Consider the following 20,967-nt stretch of genomic DNA (forward strand, 5'->3'; position numbering starts at 1 on the left):
CTTTCCTACTTAGAAGTGATAGTTCCTGTTCCAATGCAGGAACAGGGTCTGAGATTCTACTCAAATCTGTTTGTGGTTCCAAAAAAAGAGGGAACCTTCAGACCAATTTTAGATCTCAAAAGTCTAAACAAGTTCCTCAGAGTACCATCCTTGTTCCATTCTTCCCTTGGTTCAAGAGGGTCAATTCATGACAACAGTAGATTTAAAGGATGCGTACCTACATGTTCCCATCCACAGGGATCATCACAGGTTTCTGAGGTTTGCCTTTCTAGACAAACACTTCCAGTTTGTGGCTCTTCCATTCAGCCTTGCCACAGTTCCCAGGATTTTCTCAAAGTTCCTGGGAGCCCTGTTGGCGGTGCATTGCAGTATCGCCTTATCTGGACGATATTCTGGTCCAGACGCCTTCCTTTCAACAAGCAAACTCTCACACAAAGATGTTATCTTTTCTGCGTTCTCACGGATGGATCGTGAATTTGGGAAAGAGTTCCTTGATTCCAGCTACAAGGGTAGTGTTCCGGGGAACCAAAATAAATTCCTTATTAATGAGAATATTTCTGACAGAGGTCAGAAAATCAAATATCCTTGACTCGTCTGGCCCTTCAGTCCTCTCCTCGGCCGTCTGTGGTTCAATGTATGGAGGTGATCGGTCTGATGGTGTCATGAACCAAGCCTCCAGACTAAAAAGAAAAAGAAAAGGTCTGGGAGGCATTCTGCTAAAAAAGGGCTGTGTGGGGATTTGAACCTGTGGCTCTGTGGTTGCTATTTCTGTTTGCTTACTTGTTGAGCCACAGCCAGTTCTAGCAATAGCATGGATCTTAAAAGATCTGATAAATAACTATTTGCATTACTTGTTATTACACCTGTGCAACACACAGGTGTTCTCAATTCTGGAATTAATCAGAACCAACCCTGTGCAAAACCTCCCTATTTAAGGATGGCTTTTAGTCTGCATTTTTGTCTTCACATTGGATCTGTTTTGTCAAGTCAGAACCTGTTTCCTGTACTTCTTTGGAGAAATATTTCACATTTGCACCTGTTTACAAGGTATTACCAGGAGAAAGCCTTTACCTTTAAACCTGTTACAAATCTACAAGTTTGTTTCCTGCTTTATGCAATTCCTGCACTCAGCTATTGCCAGGAGAAAGACTTCACCTTTGCACCTGTTTACAAGGTATTACCAAGAGAAAGCCTTTACCTTTAAACCTGTTACCAGTTCACAAGTTTGTATCCTGCCTTGTGCAATTCCTGCACTCAGCTATAACCAGGAGAAAGACTTTACCTTTAAACCGGTTACCAGTTCACAAGTTTGTTTCCTGCCTTGTGCAATTCCTGCACTCAGCAATTACCAGGAGAAAGACTTTACCTTTAAACCTGTTACCAGTTCACACGTTTGTTTCCTGCCTTGTGCAATTCCTGCACTCAGCAATTACCAGGAGAAAGACTTTACCTTTAAACCTGTTACCAGTTTACAAGTTGTTTTCTGCCTTGTGCAAATCTTACATTTCAGTTATTACCAGGAGAAAGACTTTCCTTTTTGAATCTGCATCTCTGCTTACTTTGTTTGTTTATTTTCACTCCTGCCGTATGTGGTCTTAACATACCTGAGTAGCATATTTAAAGATTCCGCAAGTATTTGCTTAATCAAAGTATTTTGTTGTTTAAATAAATTTGTTATCATTTTCAATCAGTACGGCTTCTACTAATCTTCCTTTAAAGCAACTGTTCCAGACAATGAGGCTCTCACATGATATCCTGAGACAGAACATGACAGATGGTAGCTGCCATGGACATCATTCTGTTTGCCCAGTTCCATCTCAGACCTCTGCAGTTATGCATGCTCAGGCAATGGAACGGGGATTATGCGGATCTGTCTCCACAAACTCTTCTGGATCAGGCGACAAGAGACTCTCTTCCTTGGTGGTTGTCTCAGGATCATCTCTCCCAGGGGACCTGTTTTCGCAGACCCACCTAGGTGATTGTAACAACGAACGCCAGCCTGCTGGGATGGGAAGCAGTCTGGGGCTCTCTAAAGGCTCAGGGGACATGGACTCAGGACGAGTCTGGACTCCCCATAAACATCCTAGAACTAAGAGCAATCTTCAATGCTCTTCTGGCCTGGCCTCAGTTAGCTTCAGCCCGGTTTATCAGGTTCCAATCGGACAACATAACTTCAGTGGCTTACATCAACCATCAGGGAGGAACTTGGAGTTCCTTGGCCATGAAAGAGGTAGCCAAGATTATTCCGTGGGCAGAGACCCACAACTGCTGTCTATCTGCAATCCACATTCCAGGAGTGGACAATTGGGCAGCGGATTTTCTGAGCAGACAGACTTTTCACCCGGGGGGTGGGAACTCCATCCGGAGGTGTTTTCAAACTTGATTCTCAAATGGGGACAGCCAGAGCTGGATCTCATGGCATCTCGACAGAATGCCAAGCTTCCGAGGTACAGGTCGAGGGATCCTCAGGTAGTACTGATAGATGCTCTGGCGGTCCTTTGGAATTTCAGTCTAGCATACCTATTCCCTCTGTTCGCTCTCCTTCCTCGAGTCATTGCTCGAATCAAACAGGAGAGGGTGTCAGTGATCCTCATTGCACCGGCGTGGCCTCGCAGGATCCGGTATGCCGACCTAGTGGAGATGTCATCTCTCCCACCTTGGAGACTTCCACTGAGGAAGGACCTTCTACTTCAAGTGCCCTTCCTTCATCCAAATCTTGTTTCTCTGAAGCTGACTGCTTGGAGATTGAACGCTTAATTTTATCTAAGCATGGGTTTTCTGAGTCGGTCATTGAGACCATGATTCAGGTGCGTAAGTCTGTTACCAGAAAGATTTACTATAAGATATGGCGTAAATATCTGTATTGGTCTGAATCCAGAGGCTACTCTTGGAGTAGAGTTTGGATTCCTACAATTCTGACTTTTCTCCAGGAGGGTTTGGAGAAGGGTTTATCGGCAAGTACCTTGAAGGGTCAAATATCTGCCTTGTCTATTTTGTTACATAAACGTCTGGCGGATGTACCAGACATGCAATCATTCTGTCAGGCCTGTGTTCAAACCGGTTACTCCTCCCTGGAGTCTTAACCTTGTTCTTAAAGTTTTTCAGCAGGCTCCGTTTGAGCCTATGCATTCCTTAGATGTTAAGATGTTATCTTGGAAAGTTTTGTTTCTTGTTGCAATTTCTTCTGCTCGCATCAGAACTCTTGGCGTTGCAGTGTGAATCCTCTTCCCTTTTTTTTCATTCTCATAATAGTAGTTCTGTGTATTAACTTGGGTTTCCTTCCTAAGGTGGTTTCAGATAGGAATATTAATCAAGAAATTGTTGTTCCTTCCTTGTGTCCTAACCCTTCTTCTCATAAGGAGCGTCTTCTGCACAACCTAGATGTGGTGCGTGCGTTGAAATACTATTTACAGGCGACTAAGGACTTTCGTCAGTCTTCTGCTTTGTTCATTGTGGTTAAAGAGTATAATTCGTTTGGTCTATGAAACTGCTGGACAACAGCCTTCTGAGAGAATCACGGCTCATTCCACGAGGGCTGTTTCCTCTTCCTGGGCATTAAAAAATTAAGCTTTTGTGGAACAGATTTGCAAGGCTGCAACTTGGTCCTCTCTACACACTTTTTCAAAATTCTATAAATTTGATAGTTTTGCCTCGGCTGAGGCTTCTTTTGGGAGAAAGGTTCTTCAAGCAGTGGCGCCTTCCATTTAGGTTCCCTGTTTTGTCCCTCCCTTATCATCTGTGTCCTCTAGCTTGGGTATTAATTCCCAATAGTAATTAGAGATGATCCGTGGACTCACTGTGTCATTGGAAAGAAAATGACATTTATGCTTACCTGATAAATTTATTTATTTCTTGACACGTGAGTCCACGGCCCACCCTGTTTATTTAGACAGGTTTTTGTGTTATAAACCTTAGGCACCTCGTGTTACTTCCTTTCTCTATTTTTTCTTCGGTCGAATGGGGTTGGAGGGAAGGGAGGTGATACTTAACAGCTTTGCTGTGGTGCTCTTTGCCTCCTCCTGCTGGCCAGGAGTTATATTCCCAATAGTAATTAGAGATGATCCGTGGACTCACCGTGTCAAGAAATAAATACATTTATTAGGTAAGCATAAATTTAGTTTTTTATTAATTTGGGAAACAAATAAGGAATTAGAACAAATCTTGACTAAAATTTGTTCATTAAATAAAATTAATTATCCAATACAAAGGGCAAAATGTACTATTCCTGCAAGCAATTGTGCTACAGCAGGAAATGTCAATCGCCATGATCGAATGAGTGTTGAGGTGGTTTTTGATGAAGAAAAAGAAGCAGTTTCTGCTTCTTAAATATGTGGCAGCAGGCTTGCTAATGCCAAACTGCTCCACATCGCTGAAAAAGCTGTGAATGAAGTTTAACAAATCTAGCCAAAAATGTGTTAATTTAGTTTCCCCTATCAATTAAATGGAGAAACCAAATGGAAGGTTTTTGTATTGGTTCATTCATTTCAAGCGTATTGAACCTAAGGCTTAGATTAAATAAAACCCTTTTATGAAACTAATATCTAGGGCAATGCTTTCAGCAGCATTGTAACTTGAAGATTGCGTAATTTGAAATTTGTCATCCCTTCTCATCACATAGCTGCAAGATGCAAGTTAAGCTACATTATCAATGGAACAGCATCTATCTTGCAACCGTTCACTTCTCTGCACATAGATCAAACTCCACTGAGAAGGACACTGGCACCACAAATTTATTTTAGAAAAAACCTTTACTGAATACTCTATTATAAAGGGAGTGTCTCACCTTCACTTAAAGAATATTAGTGAACTCCACTGTGTCAATGAATATAGGAAACAAACTAAAATTATACCGTTTTGATATAGAAGGTGCAGCCTCATATAAATCACATTAAGCTTTTAAATAAAACAAAAATGCAAATATAACTTGTGCAAGAACATTGTATGTCCACTGATGTTTCAAGTCATGTTATGCAACGTGTGAAACTCAAGAGGAGAATGCCAAGCCACCATCTTGTATATCACTGGCATATTGAGTGCTTGACAAATGCTGATAACAAATATACATTTTTGCAAATAAGTTTACTTGAATAAGTAAACTATGAAAAATGTTTTTCATATTATTTTGAATTTTACATTTTGGTCCATTTAATGAATATATTATATATCCATATTTTTACACTGCAGTTTCTAAGTTTCAGTGGTCTTAAACAACAAAGTCTTATAGCAATAGTTATCTTCTGGTATTATTTTTTTTAACTTTGAAGCCTTTCATAAAGTTAATGCTTTAAATGATACAAATAAAAAACCATAAAAAGCGTGTTTACAGGAAGAGCTATCAGTAGTGTAAAGAGGAAGTTTTGGAGGAAAATAATCTTCATAGCAAAAGAGTTGCAATAATGACAGTAAGTTCTTGTAATCATAGTATACTGCTGATTACTAAATAGGTTCAAAACTATTATGATGATGTATAGTGTACAATGCATTTATTTTTAGAGAAACATAAGATGGATATCAAGTTCCCATAGATTTAGAGTGCCCCTTGCTCACAATGTCAATAATACAACAAGGGAAGGAATTAAAGAGGACTATGCAGGGAACTCAATACACTTCTAGAATTGGAGCACAACTATAAATAATTAAGAGGACACTCGTATTACTTTCACAAATAACAAGTGAATTCCACTTAAAACTATAATTAACAAAATAAACATTATTAAACAGCCAGTCGTGTGCAAAATGTTCCTCCTCTAGAATTTCCAAAGATCATGCAATAGATTTAGTAAGGTTTCTAAAGACAAATTACTACAGCAGATCAGCAGGCAGATTTATAATTAGACATTTATATATTAGGCAATTTCTGTAATGTTTTATATTTATTGCAGTGTTGGATTTTGAGAGTGTAACAAATGTTGCTAGTGTCACCGTGGGTCTCTAATTTTGTAGTTGGCCGACTAGTTGCAGTGTTCATGTTAAAAAACGTATACAACATTATTTGTATATTAAAACTACTAAACTGTTCTGTCATGTGACACTATGAACCAATGTTTAATACCAACAGTTTAAAGTATATTCAAATGTCTAACAAAACAAAGAAACATTGATATGTTATGTGAGCAGAAATTCAAGATGGGTGCTGTTTTGCATAATTTAGCATATTCATAATTTTTCAGTTTTTTTTAAGCTTGGCTTTTTTGCCATCCAGATGCCCAGTGGCAATATGGTGTCTGAGACTTGTAAGGATCACATTTTCTTACTATGGGCTATTCATAGTGATGAATAGCCCATAGTAAAAAATAAATTACAGGCTGGGTCGTGGACTCTCCCTGCCAGGAAGGAAAGGAATTTATCTGGTAAGCATAAATTATGTTTTCCTTCCATAAGGCAGAGAGAGTCCACAACTTCATTCCTTACTGTTGAGAAAACTATACCCAAGCTCCAGAGGACAATGAATGAATAACGGGAGGGAACAGAAAAAAAGAGGCGGAACCTATTCTGGGGGCACCACAGTATGCAAAACTTTTCTCCCAAAAGCTGCTTCAGCCGAAGCAAACACATCAAACTTGTAAAATTTAGAAAAAGTGTGTAAGGAGGACCAGGTAGCCGGCTTACAAATCTGATCCATTGAGACTTTGTTCTTAAAAGCCCAAGAGGATGCCACTGCTCTAGTGGAATGAGCCATTATCCTCTCAGTCCCGCTGTTTTATAAGCTAAGCGGATTACACTCCTCAACCAGAAATATAGAGAAGTCATAGTAGCCTTCTGTCCCTTACACTTCCCCGCATAGTTGACAAACAAAGATGACGATTGTCTGAATTCCTTAGTAGCCTGAAGATAGAACTTCAAGGCACGAACCACATCTAGATTGTGAAGCAAACGTTCCTTCACTGAAGGAGGATTAGAACACAAGGAAGGAACAACAATTTCTTGATTATGTTACGATTCAACACCACCTTAGGGAGGAACCCTAGTTTGGTGGGTAAAACCGCCTTATCAGCATGAAAAACCAGATAAGGGGAATCACATTGCAAAGCAGAGATCTCAGAAACTCTGCACACAGAGGCAATAGCCAACAAAAAAAAGAACCTTCCAAGATAACAATTTAGCCCCAGATCAAAACAAAGGTCTGATCCTAGCCAGAGCCTCAACAAAAGGACTGCACATCCAGAAGCTCAGTCAATCTTGTGCAGTAACACCGTCAGGGCCGATATCTGTCCCTTCAGGGAACTAACAGATAAACCCTTCTCCAGTCCATCCTGGAGGAAAGCTACAATTCTGGCCTTAACCTTTTGCCAGGAAAAACCACGCTCTTCACACCAGTACAAATAAATCCTCCACACTTTATGGTAGATACGATGAGTAACTGATTTACGAGCTTGAACCAGAGTGCCGATAACACTCTCAGAAAACCTTAAGGCTAAGACTAAGCATTCAATCTCTACGCAGTCAGCCTCAGAGAATCTAGATTTTGATGAACGAAAGGACCCTGTATCAGCAGATCTCTGTGACAAGGTAACCTTCACTGAGGAAATGAGGACATCCCCATCAGATCTGCAAACCAAGTCCTTCGCAGCCACAACAGAGCAATCAGAATCACAGATGCTCGCTCCTGCTTGATGCAAAACACCACACGAGGGAGAAGCGGTAATGGAGTAAAAAGATATGAATCTGAACCTCTATGGTACAGATAGGGCATCTATCAGTTCCGCCTGAGGATCCCTCTACCTCGACCCGTACCTGGGTAGCTTGATATTGAGGTGGGATGCCATGAGATCTATCTCCGGCCTCCCCCACTCCTTGCATATCTCTGCAAACACCTCGGGGTGGAGAGACCATTCCCCTGGGTGAAAGGATTGCCTGCTGAAGAAGGCAGCCTCCTAGTTGTCCACACCCGGAATGTGGATCACTGACAACATACATTTGTGAGTCTCCACCAGCTCTAGTAACTCAGATACTTCTCTCATCCCTAATGGTTGGATGGTAGGCAACCGAGGTTATATAGTCTGATTGGAATCTGATAAAGAATCCAGAAGAGGCCAAGCCTTCAAGGCATTGAAGATTGCCCGGAGTTCCAAAATATTGATCGGAAGGGAGGACTGCTCCTGAGTCCACAGACCTTGTGCCTTCTTGGCACCCCAAACAGCTCCCCAGCCGGAAAGGCTTTCACCCGTAGTCACAATCTCCCAGGATGGTCTCAAAAAGCACGTGCCTTGGGACAGATGATCTGGACAGAGCCACCAGGAAAGAGTCTTGCAACAGGCTGTCCAGCACAATCTGCTGAGACAGATTTGAATGGTCACTGTTCTATTGTCTCAGCATGCATAGTTGTAAAGGTCTAAGATTGAATCTGGCAAAAGGAATGATGCCCATGCAGGACACCATGAGTCCTATTACCTCCATACACTGAGCCACTGAGGCTCTTGAGGAGGCAAGGAGGGCAAAACATGCAGACGTTAGCTTGCAACATCTCTGATCAGTGAGGATATGGAATCTATTATAGTTCCCAGGAAATTCACCCTTCTATGTGATCAAAGAAGATTGAGAAGGGACTAAGGCTCTACTGCAATACCTTGTGTTCTGGTAACTCTAACTGTAATTAATACTCTCACTGAGAGGTTGGCATGATTACTTAAAATTCCAGTCCTTTCTCGAAGGGAACATACCCATTACAGGACTATACAAATCTTCTGACACTTCTCTCCCACCTCCCATAGTGATGAAATGCAAAGAATGACTGGGGGATAGGGGAAGTAGGAGGGATATTAAAGCCTTTGGCTGGGGTGTCTTTGCCGCCTCCTGGTGGCCAGGTGTTTTATTTCCCAACAGTATGGATGGAAAATATAGTGACAATTTACTTTTTTAAAAGGTAAGCCTCTAACTATGCTTATTAATTGTGCGCAAACTGCACCATAATGTTAAAAAAAGTTTACTGCCCTTTAATTTGCATAGTTGGTATTGGTCACACAATAGGGCACATGGGCTCTTTAAAAAGTTACTAGCAGGAGAGTCACACAGTGTTTCCTTAAAATTAACTAACCACTGTTTAGCAAGCTAGCATTAATTTTATCACATGATTAAAATAAATACATAAATAAATAACTGGATTTCCACAAAGTCATCCACACTAGTTAGGCATAAGGTTAATTTGTCCAAGAACATAAGTGAATGTTTATGAATGCTTAGATGCCTACAAAATGACTTTCATAACTAAGAAGAGAATATTTTGACCATAGATCTAAAGACAGATAGGCAGACACACTGATAGATAGATATGTATACATATATAGATGGTTAACTGTACCTGGTAAGAACTTTAATGTCTGGATCATCTGCCGTTCTTGGGAGAAATCAACCATCAAATGTGTCATGTTGTCACTTACTTTTGGTCTCAGTGAAAGGCGAAAAGCTGCTGCCATTGTGACCCTGGCAGGAACATATAACATTAAAAAAATTAGCAAATCAAAATTTGATGCTGGCGCTTATAAACTAAAATAGAAAATAATACAGGTAATCAGCACAATACTGCAATGTATTCCAAAAGATTAACATATTTGCCTTGCACTTAAGTGTTCAGAGGGCTCTAATGAATTACAGGTTACAACAAATATGCTGTGCTATTTTTACCTAGACTATTTTTGACAACTGTTCTCAATTTCGTTTTTACTTTCTCTTATTTCTATTTCCTTTAATTAATTAACCATATCTACACAACCTTGTTGTGTTCTCTCTCCTGTCCCTTAATATAATTGTAATCATTTTTTCTCTAGTTTTGGCCAATGCTTTTAATCTTCTCCCACATAGCAGGGAAAGGTGATCAAGCGAAATTATCATATGAGCAAAAGCCTCAGGCACACCAACTTTTGGAGGTCAGATATATACAGCCAAGCTCAATTCCCTCTCCCTATAGACTTCCATTATACGCACTACAAAAACCTGTTTTGGCTTTAACTCAAGCGCTAATCATAAGGTGCGCTAAAGTCAAAGGTGCTTTAGATTATGCTGATTATAGGCAAGTCAGACAACAGTTTATTGATACATCAGTCTGTGCAAAACTAACTGTTAACTCAACCTCATCTTTAAAGAAGTCTATGGATATTTTGTAGTGTTTACATGAGGCAGGCATGATCACTGCAGATGAGAAGAGTTACATGAAAGTTAAATATCCAAAGGTTTCAATACTATATTTGTTAACAAAAATTCACAAATCTTTGGATAACCCACCGGGCAAACCTATTGTGTCCGCCAGGTATTCTCTTTTTTCGGGCATAGCTAAGTATATTGATTTTCACTTGCAGACGGTAGTTAAGACACCTATGGTTACTTACAAGATTCTTTTACACATACTAGTATTTTATGACAGTTTCAGCATATTCAGGCTCAGGTTTTTTGGTCACCCTGGACTTTGACAAGCTCTATACTGTCATCCCACATGTGGGTGGGGGGAATTGGAGGTTGTTCAACATATGGTGTCCAGATCTACAATGGTCCTCCTGATGAATTTTTATTGAAGTTAATGGGTTTTTGTCTTGAAAAAATATTTAAATGTTGTCATGTCATACAGAATAACACTGAGGCTGCTACTCGTGAGGTAGAGTTTAATGAGATGAAACTGAGATTGTAATTACATGGTTACAGGACATATGAAATTGACACAGTATTCCAGCAGGTGATTTAACATATATAAGACATGTTTCTGCAACGTGGGAAGACTGATATGCCAGAGAGAACAGTCAATTTTGTGACCACATAAAACACACTATGTATAGGTTCTTGAGGCCTTCAATTAATAAGAATTAGGGTATTATCAGTATGGATAAATCTTTACCATTTACGTGAACTGATTCTCCTAAGGTGGTATGTCGCAAATAAGGGACTTGCTAGTTAGTGGAATGCTATCAGAAGCTTACTTGGCTGAAGTCACAGAAGACGTGATGCTGTGTTATATGCAATAGCATGCTAGTAGGATCAACTTTTCTGCACCCTCTTAGTAATAAGCATCATAAGATCTGCTATTGTCTTACTTGCATTAGCAACCATCTATATATTACTTTGACCATGTTTCCTCTTCTATGTTCATATTATGGTTATTCCAAAACACAGAAGTCAGTCCAGCACTTAACAGTAAATACAAGCCACAATGGGGAATCACTCAAATCCCCTAGTAAACTTATGAAAAAATCCAGGAAAAGTGGCAGCAAAAACAGTTTATTAAGTATCAAAGAACAGGAATAGACAGCAGCAACGTTTCGGGATTGCTCCCTTATTCATGCTCATGCAATCCCGAAACGTTGCTGCTGTCTATTCTTGTGTTTTGATCCTTGATAAACAGTTTACTGCCACTTTTCCTGGATTTTTTAATACATATTTTGTTTATTTTAGGGAAAGGGTGGCTAACCACAGGTATGCGATTACGGAAGCCAATAAAAATGGCACCTCTGAGCAACCTGTGGCAAAATGGATATGGACTGTCCTCTCTGTGAACGATGATAATTGACCATGTTCCTCCGCTGTCATTGTTGGCAGAAGTTGCTACAATTGGATTTATATGTTGGGCACTGTTGCTCCTAAGGGATAAAATACTATGCTCAATTATGCTAATATATATTGCATGTAAATAATGAGTTGAGATGGACATTATTGATTACTGGTGGCACCTTTCTGCATCTGATTTGATGTTTTTACCATACTCCATTTAGAGTTAAATTATATGAAGAATGTAACTGTAATTTTGATGTATATTGACGTGTACAGGCTTCACATGCATCTGTTTCCAGCGTTGTATGACGACGTATGTGTGCAGATCAATATCCACATTATGGGAGAATATATATGTTTAGTTCCTCTTTGTTTATATTGCAAAATTGATGTGATTTAAGGACTACTAAACACAGTAGAATATCATAAATGCACAATAAAGAGACAACATAAAAGCACTTAGTTTGAATTTCAAATTAGTAGTAGATTTGTTTTTATGACAAATGTCAAACTCCTAGATTACGAGTTTTGCGCTAAACAGGGTGTGAAACTAACGCCAAAAAAGTTGCGCTATTTCACTCTCCATAGTGCTGCCATTACAAGTTACTGAAAAGCCTCCTTGTGCGTGCGATATGGTGGAGTTAAGCTCCATACCGAACAAAATCCAAGGGCTGCTTTGAAGTGCTCGTGCAGGCTTTCCCCCATAGACATCAATGGGGAGAGAGTGTTAGAAAAAAAAATAACACCTGAAGTGCGGAATGAAAAATCTCTGTAACGCAACCCCATTGATGTCTATGGGGGAAAAAAAGTTACAATTAAACCCTAACATAAACCCCAAGTCTAAATACCACTAATCTGCCGCCCCAACATCGACGACACCTAAATAAAGTTATTAACCCCTAATGCTACCTTGCATTCAACTTCAGTGTACGGCGGTGACTGTATGAAGAGTACGCTCCGCGCAGGATGGGATCGGCTTCCAGGATAGCTCCAATCCACGCCACCTGGATGAAGATAGAAGACGTTTCCGAGATGGATGAAGGTGCCGCCGCCTGGATGAAGATGGATGTTCAGACTTCAGAACCCGTGAGTATATTTTATGGGGTGTTAGTTTTTTTTTAGAAAAAAGCTTTGGGCTTTTGTAAAAGAGCTGAATGCCATTTTGAGGGCAGTGAAAAAGAGCAATGCCCATACAAATGGGTAGCTTAGGTTTTTTTTTTAGAGTTAGGTTTTTATTTTGGGGGGTTGGTTGGGTGGTGGGGGACTTTGTATTTTTTTTTTTTTTTTTTTTTACAGGTAAAAGCTGTTTAATTTAGGGCAATGCCCTACAAAATGCCCTTTTAAGGGCTATTGGTAGTTTATTGTAGGCTAGGGAGTGTTTTTATTTTGGGGGCCTTTTTTATTTTTTTTCATAGTGTTAGGTTTTTTTTTTTTTTTAATTTGTAATTTAGATTTTTTTAATTGGTAGTATTTTATATTTTATTAGAATAGTAATGTTAGGTTTATTTTAATTTCACAGGTAAGTTTTTATTTATTTTAAGATAGTTATATTGTAATTTTATTTTTAAGTTAGGGGGGTGTTAGGTTTAGGGGTAAATAGTTTAATTTAGTGTTTTGCGATGTGGGGGGCTGGTGGTTTAAGGGTTAATAGGTTTATTTAGTAGCGGCGATGTGGGGGGCCAGAGGTTAAGGGGTTAATAGTTGGGGTTTTTATAGTGGCTGCGATGTTGGAGGCCGGAGGTTTAGGGGTTAATAGGTTTATTTAGTGGCGGTGATGTGTGAGGCCGGAGATTTAGCGGTTAATAACTATTATAGTGGCAGCGATGTCAGGGAGAGGTGGATTAGGGGTTAATAGGTTTATTTAATAGTCGCGATGTGGGTGGGTGGCAGATTAGGGGTTAATAAGCTTAATATAGTGTTTGCGATGCGGAAGGGCTGCGTTTTAAGGGTTAATAGGTAGTTTATGGGTGTTAGTGTACTTTGGAACAGTTTAGTTATGAGTTTTGCTCTCAGATGGTGGTATGGATTTTGTCGGTATAGGCTGTAACGCAAGCATTTTAGCCGGAACGCACAACCAGTAATACCGGTGCTATGAAAATCCCACACAAAAACGTAATTTTTTTGAGTAAGGAATGGACGTTGTGTTACAGGCTAAAACGCTTGTGGTATAGCTATACTGATACGACTCGTAATATGCGTTCCTGGCCATTACGCTGGAATGGCCATTTTTTAAGCATTAAAAGCCGTAACGCAACTCTTGTAATCTAGCTGAAAGTTAGTTACATTTTCCTTCCTAATGTATCATGTGACAGCCATTAGCCAATCACAAAATGCATATATGTATATCCTGTGAATCTTGCACATGCACATGCTCAGTAGGAGCTGGTGTCTCAGCAAGTGTGCATATAAAAAGATTTTGCACATTTAGATAATGGAAGTGAATTGGAAAGTTGTTTAAAATTGTGTGTTCTATCTGAATCATGAAAGTTTAATTTGGACTGTCCCTTTAAGACCTTTATACTTAAGATCACTGATTTAGATACACAATGCACAACCCTTATGTGGATACTGGATATACACACATAATTTTCTAAAAGGGACCATCAAAGAGATAGTCAAAAATTAAACTTTCAGGATTCAGAAAGGGCATGCAATTTTAAAATAACTTTCCAAAATAAGTAAGAAAAAAAAAAGAAAAAACAGACAAACAATGGGTGCACACTGTATAAAAAATGCTGCTTTTTCCGCACGAGCCTTTCGGCTTGCCGGAAACTTGAGTTAAGAAGCAGTGGTCTTAAGACTGCTGCTCCTTAACTCGTCCTGAAATTATCCCGATCTGGATGTTTGACACCCCCTGCTAGTAGCCGATTGGCTGCAAATGTGCAGGGAGTGGCATTGCACAAGCATTTCTTGTGTAATGCTTGTGCAATGTTAAATGCCGACAGCCTATGCCAAGCTGCTAAAAATCACCTCTTAGCCAAATAGCGTTCTGCTGTGAGCTGCATTAGCAGCTCAGTGCAGCCAACGCTAAAAACAAATAAAGAAGCTTTCAGAATAAAGTATTTTATACTTCATGAAAGCAGGTCCCCTTTATTTGTTCCAATGCTAAATCCTAGCGTTTCAACAACGCTAGAATTTAGCATCACTTTAAATTGATACAAACTTTTTAATTTTATGTATTATATGTGTAAATACTCAGACTATTACCACCATATCAAGACTACATTATTTTATCTACTAAATCTTATTCGGACTCTATTTAAATGGGATAGTAAAGTCCAAATTAAACTTTCAAGATTCAGATAGGGCATGTTATTTTTTTTTATTTTATTTTTTTTTAAGTGATATTGCATTGTATTTTTTTTTTTGATCTTTCAAAAGAGCTTTATTAGTGATTATGAAGAAAGATACATAAACAAAAAGAAAAAAGAAAAACCAAAAGAAGGACATTACAATTCAATACGCATTGCACATTTGTAATTTCAAACAATGAGAGGAGATGGTATTACTATTTTTTCAAGTAGTCCGGATACATAGTCTGGTTGATGTGTATCCTACATAACAATGTTAATTTTAAGATCCCGCTACTTCCATTTTACAGAAGGAGATTATCTACTTCTATTCTTATTACCTTTTCCTTTATCTCATTTCCTTTGTACTAAACAATGTATATATATATATATATATATATAAAGGAATCTAAAACATAACTAAAACCAATAGAGATTGGTCAAATAAAGTCAAAATGCATGAGGGAACATTATCTTTATATATATCTCAGAGTTATCATGTGGTCAAGACAGGTCATATGGTCAGAGGGCATGAACTTAGCTAATAAGCCAACAAATAGCTGAAAGGACTATTGTGAGTGGGTGTATTCCTCCCAAAACAAAAAGCATTGCATGATAAAAGTCAAGCCGATCAGATTTCTGATAATGGTATTTCTCTAACACTAAGAGCCGTGATAAATTTTGTTTCCAACTTTGTATTGTGGGAATCTGGGTTTGTTTCCATAGGCGAGGTATCAATTGCTTAGCCCCGCTTAACATTATATATAACAGCATCAATTTATATTTACATTTAAGTTTAGGGGGCTTGTTGAATAGCAGGATTAGGGGGTCATATTGGATCTCTATTGCTAAAATTTTTCCTATTTCACTGTGCACCTCCCTCCAAAAAGGCTTCAGAATTGAACAATCCCACCAGATGTGGGCCAGAGTTCCAACCTGACCGCAACCCCTCCAGCAATTGGGGTCTGCCTGGGTGTATACTTTGGCTAGTAGGGCATGTTATTTTAAACAACTTTCTAATTTACTTTAATCATCAAATTTGCTTTGTTCTCTTGGTATTCTTATAGCAGTTTAATACAGGCTATAAAATATATGAAATCAGACAATTTATTAATTGTAAATCTGATAATGTTGTTATTTATCTTTTGTACTGTCCATGTCCACTGTTCTATACAGGAAAAACAAAGAGAGTTCTTAAAGATAGGACAACAGAACATCGAAATGACATAGTTAATGCTAAAGAGGGAGCTATCAATAGCAATATAGCACTGCACTTTAAATTGTGTCATAATTGTTCTACTGATGGCCTTAAAGTAATAGGGATAGAAAAATGCTCCCTATATGGTAGAGGTGGAGACAAAGATATTCTACTACTTAGAAAGGAGGTAGCGTGGATATACAGATTAAACACTTTGTCTCCCAGGGGACTTAATGAAAAATTAGATTTTGCCCCTTTCCTGTAGTGGCAATATCTAGGTCTTACGGTAACCATTAGGTTAAATCCATTATCACAATCTGACTAGACCTTAAAAGTGTTTAGTAGTTGTTGAAACTGCTCCTACTGTTGGTTCAGGTCTTTATTGGGCCGTGATCTACGCACACAATCAGTTACTTAATACACAAATAAAAAAAATTTGTTTTATTTTTGAAAAGTAAAATCGAATATATGCAATTTTTAGATATATCTATGTACATTGTTTTAGTAAGCAAGTTTCCATTTGATATTGTTGCTTTAACCCCTTAATGACAGAGGACTTACCAGGTACGTCATGGAAAAACATTCCCTTAATGACAATTGACGTACCTGGTACGTCCTCTGTTAGAAGCGCTGGAAGCGATCATGATCGCTTCCAGCTGCTTACAAGGGATTGTAGTGATGCCTCAATATTGAGGCATCACTGCAATCCCTTATTTTACCCACCGATGCAGAAAGGGCCACTCTGTGGCCCTCCCTGCATCGGACTATAGTCATCTCACATTCGTTGGTGGGTGGGAGCAGCTTCTGGGAGGACCGTTAGGTAATATGCTCCCGATCGGTATCAGTCATCAGTAGTTCCTGCAATATCGGCGGTTGCGGCGCGGGTGGGGGGAGCGGGGGCGGGTGCGCGCGCGTGCACGCAAAATATGACCGGAATAAATATATAATTAATGCAGATGCCTGGGGTCCTGGGGATCTTCTTTGAGTAGTAAGGGATCTGGGAGGGGGAGGGATGTAGATTATTAAGGGGGGCCCAGCTACACTACAGAAAACATATTTTTCATCTAAAAAGTAAAAAAAAAAACCTATTTTTGGGGGCAAATTGGGTACTGGCAGACAGCTGCCAGTACCCAAGATGGCGGCAAATAGGTAGAGGGGGAGGGTTAGAAAGATGTATGGGGGGATCAGGGAGGTTGTGGGGTAAGGGGGGATGCAGACTGCAGACAGTATGAAAAAAAAAATAAAAAAAAAAAAAAAATTATTTTTATTTCAGTACTGGCAGACTTTCTGCCAGTACTTAAGATGGCGGTGACAATTGTGAGGTGGGGGAGGGAAGAGAGCTGTTTGAGGGAGGTCAGGGGGGGATCAGGGGGTGGGATGTGTCAGGTGGGAGGCTGATCTCTACACTGAAGCTAAAAATTAACCCTACAAGCTACCTAATTAACCCCTTAACTGCTGGGCATATTACAAGTGTGGTGCGCAGCAGCATTTAACGGCCTTATTATTACCAAAAAGCAACGCCAAAGCCATATATGTCTGCTATTTCTGAACAAAGGGTATCCCAAAGAAACATTTACAACCATTTGTGCCATAATTACACAAGCTGTTTGTAAATAATTTCAGTGAGAAACCTAAAATTGTGAAAAATTTAACAGTTTTTTTTTAATTTGATTGTATTTGGCGGTGAAATGGTGGCATGAAATATACCAAAATGGGCCTAGATCAATACTTTGGGATGTCTACTAAAAAAAAATATATACATGTCAAGGGATATTCAGGGATTCCTGACAGATATCAGTGTTCCAATGTAACTAGCGCTAATTTAAAAAAAAATGGTTTGGAAATAGCAAAGTGCTACTTGTATTTATGGCCCTATAACTTGCAAAAAAAAAAAACGAACATGTAAACATTGGGTATTTCTAAACTCAGGACAAAATTTAGAAACTATTTAGCATGGGTGTTTTTTGGTGGTTGTAGATGTGTAACAGATTTTGGGGGTCAAAGTTAGAAAAAGTGTGTTTTTTTCCATTTTTTCCTCATATTTTGTATTTTTTTTTACAGTAAATTATAAGATATGATGGAAATAATGGTATCTTTAGAAAGTCCATTTAATGGCGAGAAAAACGGTATATAATATGTGTGGGTACAGTAAATGAGTAAGAGGGAAATTACAGCTAAACACAAACACTGCAGAAATTTAAAAATATAGTGTGTAAGTTGTTATTGTCTTAACAATATAGTTCCATTTATGTGGCATAGATCCTCAGGTTGGTTTATCTCAAGATAACTGATTTCCAATTTTCATTGGGTTATCCTCAGAGAGGTGTTGCCATTTGTGTCACTTTAATGATGCTTTGTTGTATGGATCCTCATTCATAATCTATGGTAGCATATTCCTGTAGAAATACAGGGCTACCCTCTGGTAGGGGTGTTGCAACTTAGCGTTTATGTGTTATTTCTTAAAGTGTGTAAACCAAGAGTGAGCTGGCCAGCTTTTATATGTGCACTATGTATATAATTTATAAATAAATAATTTTGCAACATACATGAATGTGGTTTCATTTAGGGGACCCAGCTGTTGTGTAATTCGCACCGGAGTGATAAATGACCAAAATAAATTATTTTTTGATTAAGTAAATATCTTGTGTGATTAATCAAGTTACTTTATACTATAACACTAGAGTGCTGAAACCCCTGTCTATTGTGAGGTCATAATTGTGTCCCCACTCCTTTCTTCCTGTTTTTTAAGTATGTATGTGTGTGTGTGTATATATATATATATATATATATATATATATATATATATATATATATATATATACACATACATACACATACATACATATATATATATATATATATATATATATATATATATGTATGCGTATATAATATATATATATATATATATATATACAGGGAGTGCAGAATTATTAGGCAAATGAGTATTTTGACCACATCATCCTCTTTATGCATGTTGTCTTACTCCAAGCTGTATAGGCTCGAAAGCCTACTACCAATTAAGCATATTAGGTGATGTGCATCTCTGTAATGAGAAGGGGTGTGGTCTAATGACATCAACACCCTATATCAGGTGTGCATAATTATTAGGCAACTTCCTTTCCTTTTGCAAAATGGGTCAAAAGAAGGACTTGACAGTCTCAGAAAAGTCAAAAATAGTGAGATATCTTGCAGAGGGATGCAGTACTCTTAAAATTGCAAAGCTTCTGAAGCGTGATCATCGAACAATCAAGTGTATCATTCAAAATAGTCAACAGGGTCGCAAGAAGCGTGTGGAAAAACCAAGGCGCAAAATAACTGCCCATGAACTGAGAAAAGTCAAGCGTGCAGCTGCCAAGATGCCACTTGCCACCAGTTTGGCCATATTTCAGAGCTGCAACATCACTGGAGTGCCCAAAAGCACATGGTGTGCAATACTCAGAGACATGGCCAAGGTAAGAAAGGCTGAAAGACGACCACCACTGAACAAGACACACAAGCTGAAACGTCAAGACTGGGCCAAGAAATATCTCAAGACTGATTTTTCTAAGGTTTTATGGACTGATGAAATGAGAGTGAGTCTTGATGGGCCAGATGGATGGGCCCGTGGCTGGATTGGTAAAGGGCAGAGAGCTCCAGTCCGACTCAGACACCAGCAAGGTGGAGTACTGGTTTGGGCTGGTATCATCAAAGATGAGCTTGTGGGGCCTTTTCGGGTTGAGGATGGAGTCAAGCTCAACTCCCAGTCCTACTGCCAGTTTCTGGAAGACACCTTCTTCAAGCAGTGGTACAGGAAGAAGTCTGCATCCTTCAAGAAAAACATGATTTTCATGCAGGACAATGCTCCATCACACGCGTCCAAGTACTCCACAGCGTGGCTGGCAAGAAAGGGTATAAAAGAAGAAAATCTAATGACATGGCCTCCTTGTTCACCTGATCTGAACCCCATTGAGAACCTGTGGTCCATCATCAAATGTGAGATTTACAAGGAGGGAAAACAGTACACCTCTGTGAACAGTGTCTGGGAGGCTGTGGTTGCTGCTGCACGCAATGTTGATGGTGAACAGATCAAAACACTGACAGAATCCATGGATGGCAGGCTTTTGAGTGTCCTTGCAAAGAAAGGTGGCTATATTGGTCACTGATTTGTTTTTGTTTTGTTTTTGAATGTCAGAAATGTATATTTGTTAATGTTGAGATGTTATATTGGTTTCACTGGTAAAAATAAATAATTGAAATGGGTATATATTTGTTTTTTGTTAAGTTGCCTAATAATTATGCACAGTAATAGTCACCTGCACACACAGATATCCCCCTAAAATAGCTATAACTAAAAACAAACTAAAAACTACTTCCAAAACTATTCAGCTTTGATTATCAAAAATACAACTTGCCTAATAATTCTGCACTCCCTGTATATATATACACACAAGATATTTTTATGGCTTATTTTGTTAAGAGGCCCCTTGCATTTTGTTTTTTTATCTGAAATCGAAAAAAATAAATCGGCCAATTAATCTATTATGAAAATAATCGTTAGTTGCAGTCGTAGACTATTCCTGTATCCTTATTTATACATTCTCTTCCTGCTGGTTTCATTTCAACATACACCAAAGATAGAATTGGTTTAGAGAAAAAAACAGAATTACAGCTCAAGAATAACTCATAGAAAAATCTAGTCTTGGGACAACTTTTGACCAACCAGAAGCTTACTTATCTAATTCAGGAGGAATGTATACTGTATTTAGGAAATGTAAACATTTTGAACCTGAGATAAACAAGTCCAGTTTTCAGGAGTGAAACAAAAATGACATTTAAATCAAGCATTAGACAAAAGGCTGGAAATCACTCAACATAGGTTAAGGTAAGAGATTAATTTGGGTGGATCAACTAGGTGGGAAGATCCTTGTTGTAAGGTGGTCTTGGTCAATGGTTTGTTAATATGATTGAAGCTTAGTCTTTCTGGGAGGTGGATAATTGATTAGTGAGACTATATTTTTGGAGAAA

The 20,967-nt window shown here is 38.8% G+C and overlaps 1 protein-coding gene across 2 annotated transcripts in view; it reads right to left on the reverse strand.

The window, feature by feature from the left end:
* The window catches only part of FSD1L (fibronectin type III and SPRY domain containing 1 like), a 194,469-nt gene that overhangs the window by 48,885 nt on the left and 124,617 nt on the right, over window positions 1-20,967 (reverse strand). For both annotated transcript variants that reach the window (XM_053702617.1, XM_053702616.1), the window contains exon 6: window positions 9,299-9,420. In XM_053702617.1, coding sequence (XP_053558592.1) covers window positions 9,299-9,420 — 122 coding nt within the window. The remainder of the gene's footprint in view (window positions 1-9,298; window positions 9,421-20,967) is intronic.

Source organism: Bombina bombina, chromosome 2, assembly GCF_027579735.1.
Source record: "Bombina bombina isolate aBomBom1 chromosome 2, aBomBom1.pri, whole genome shotgun sequence".
Taxonomy (NCBI): Eukaryota; Metazoa; Chordata; class Amphibia; order Anura; family Bombinatoridae; genus Bombina; species Bombina bombina.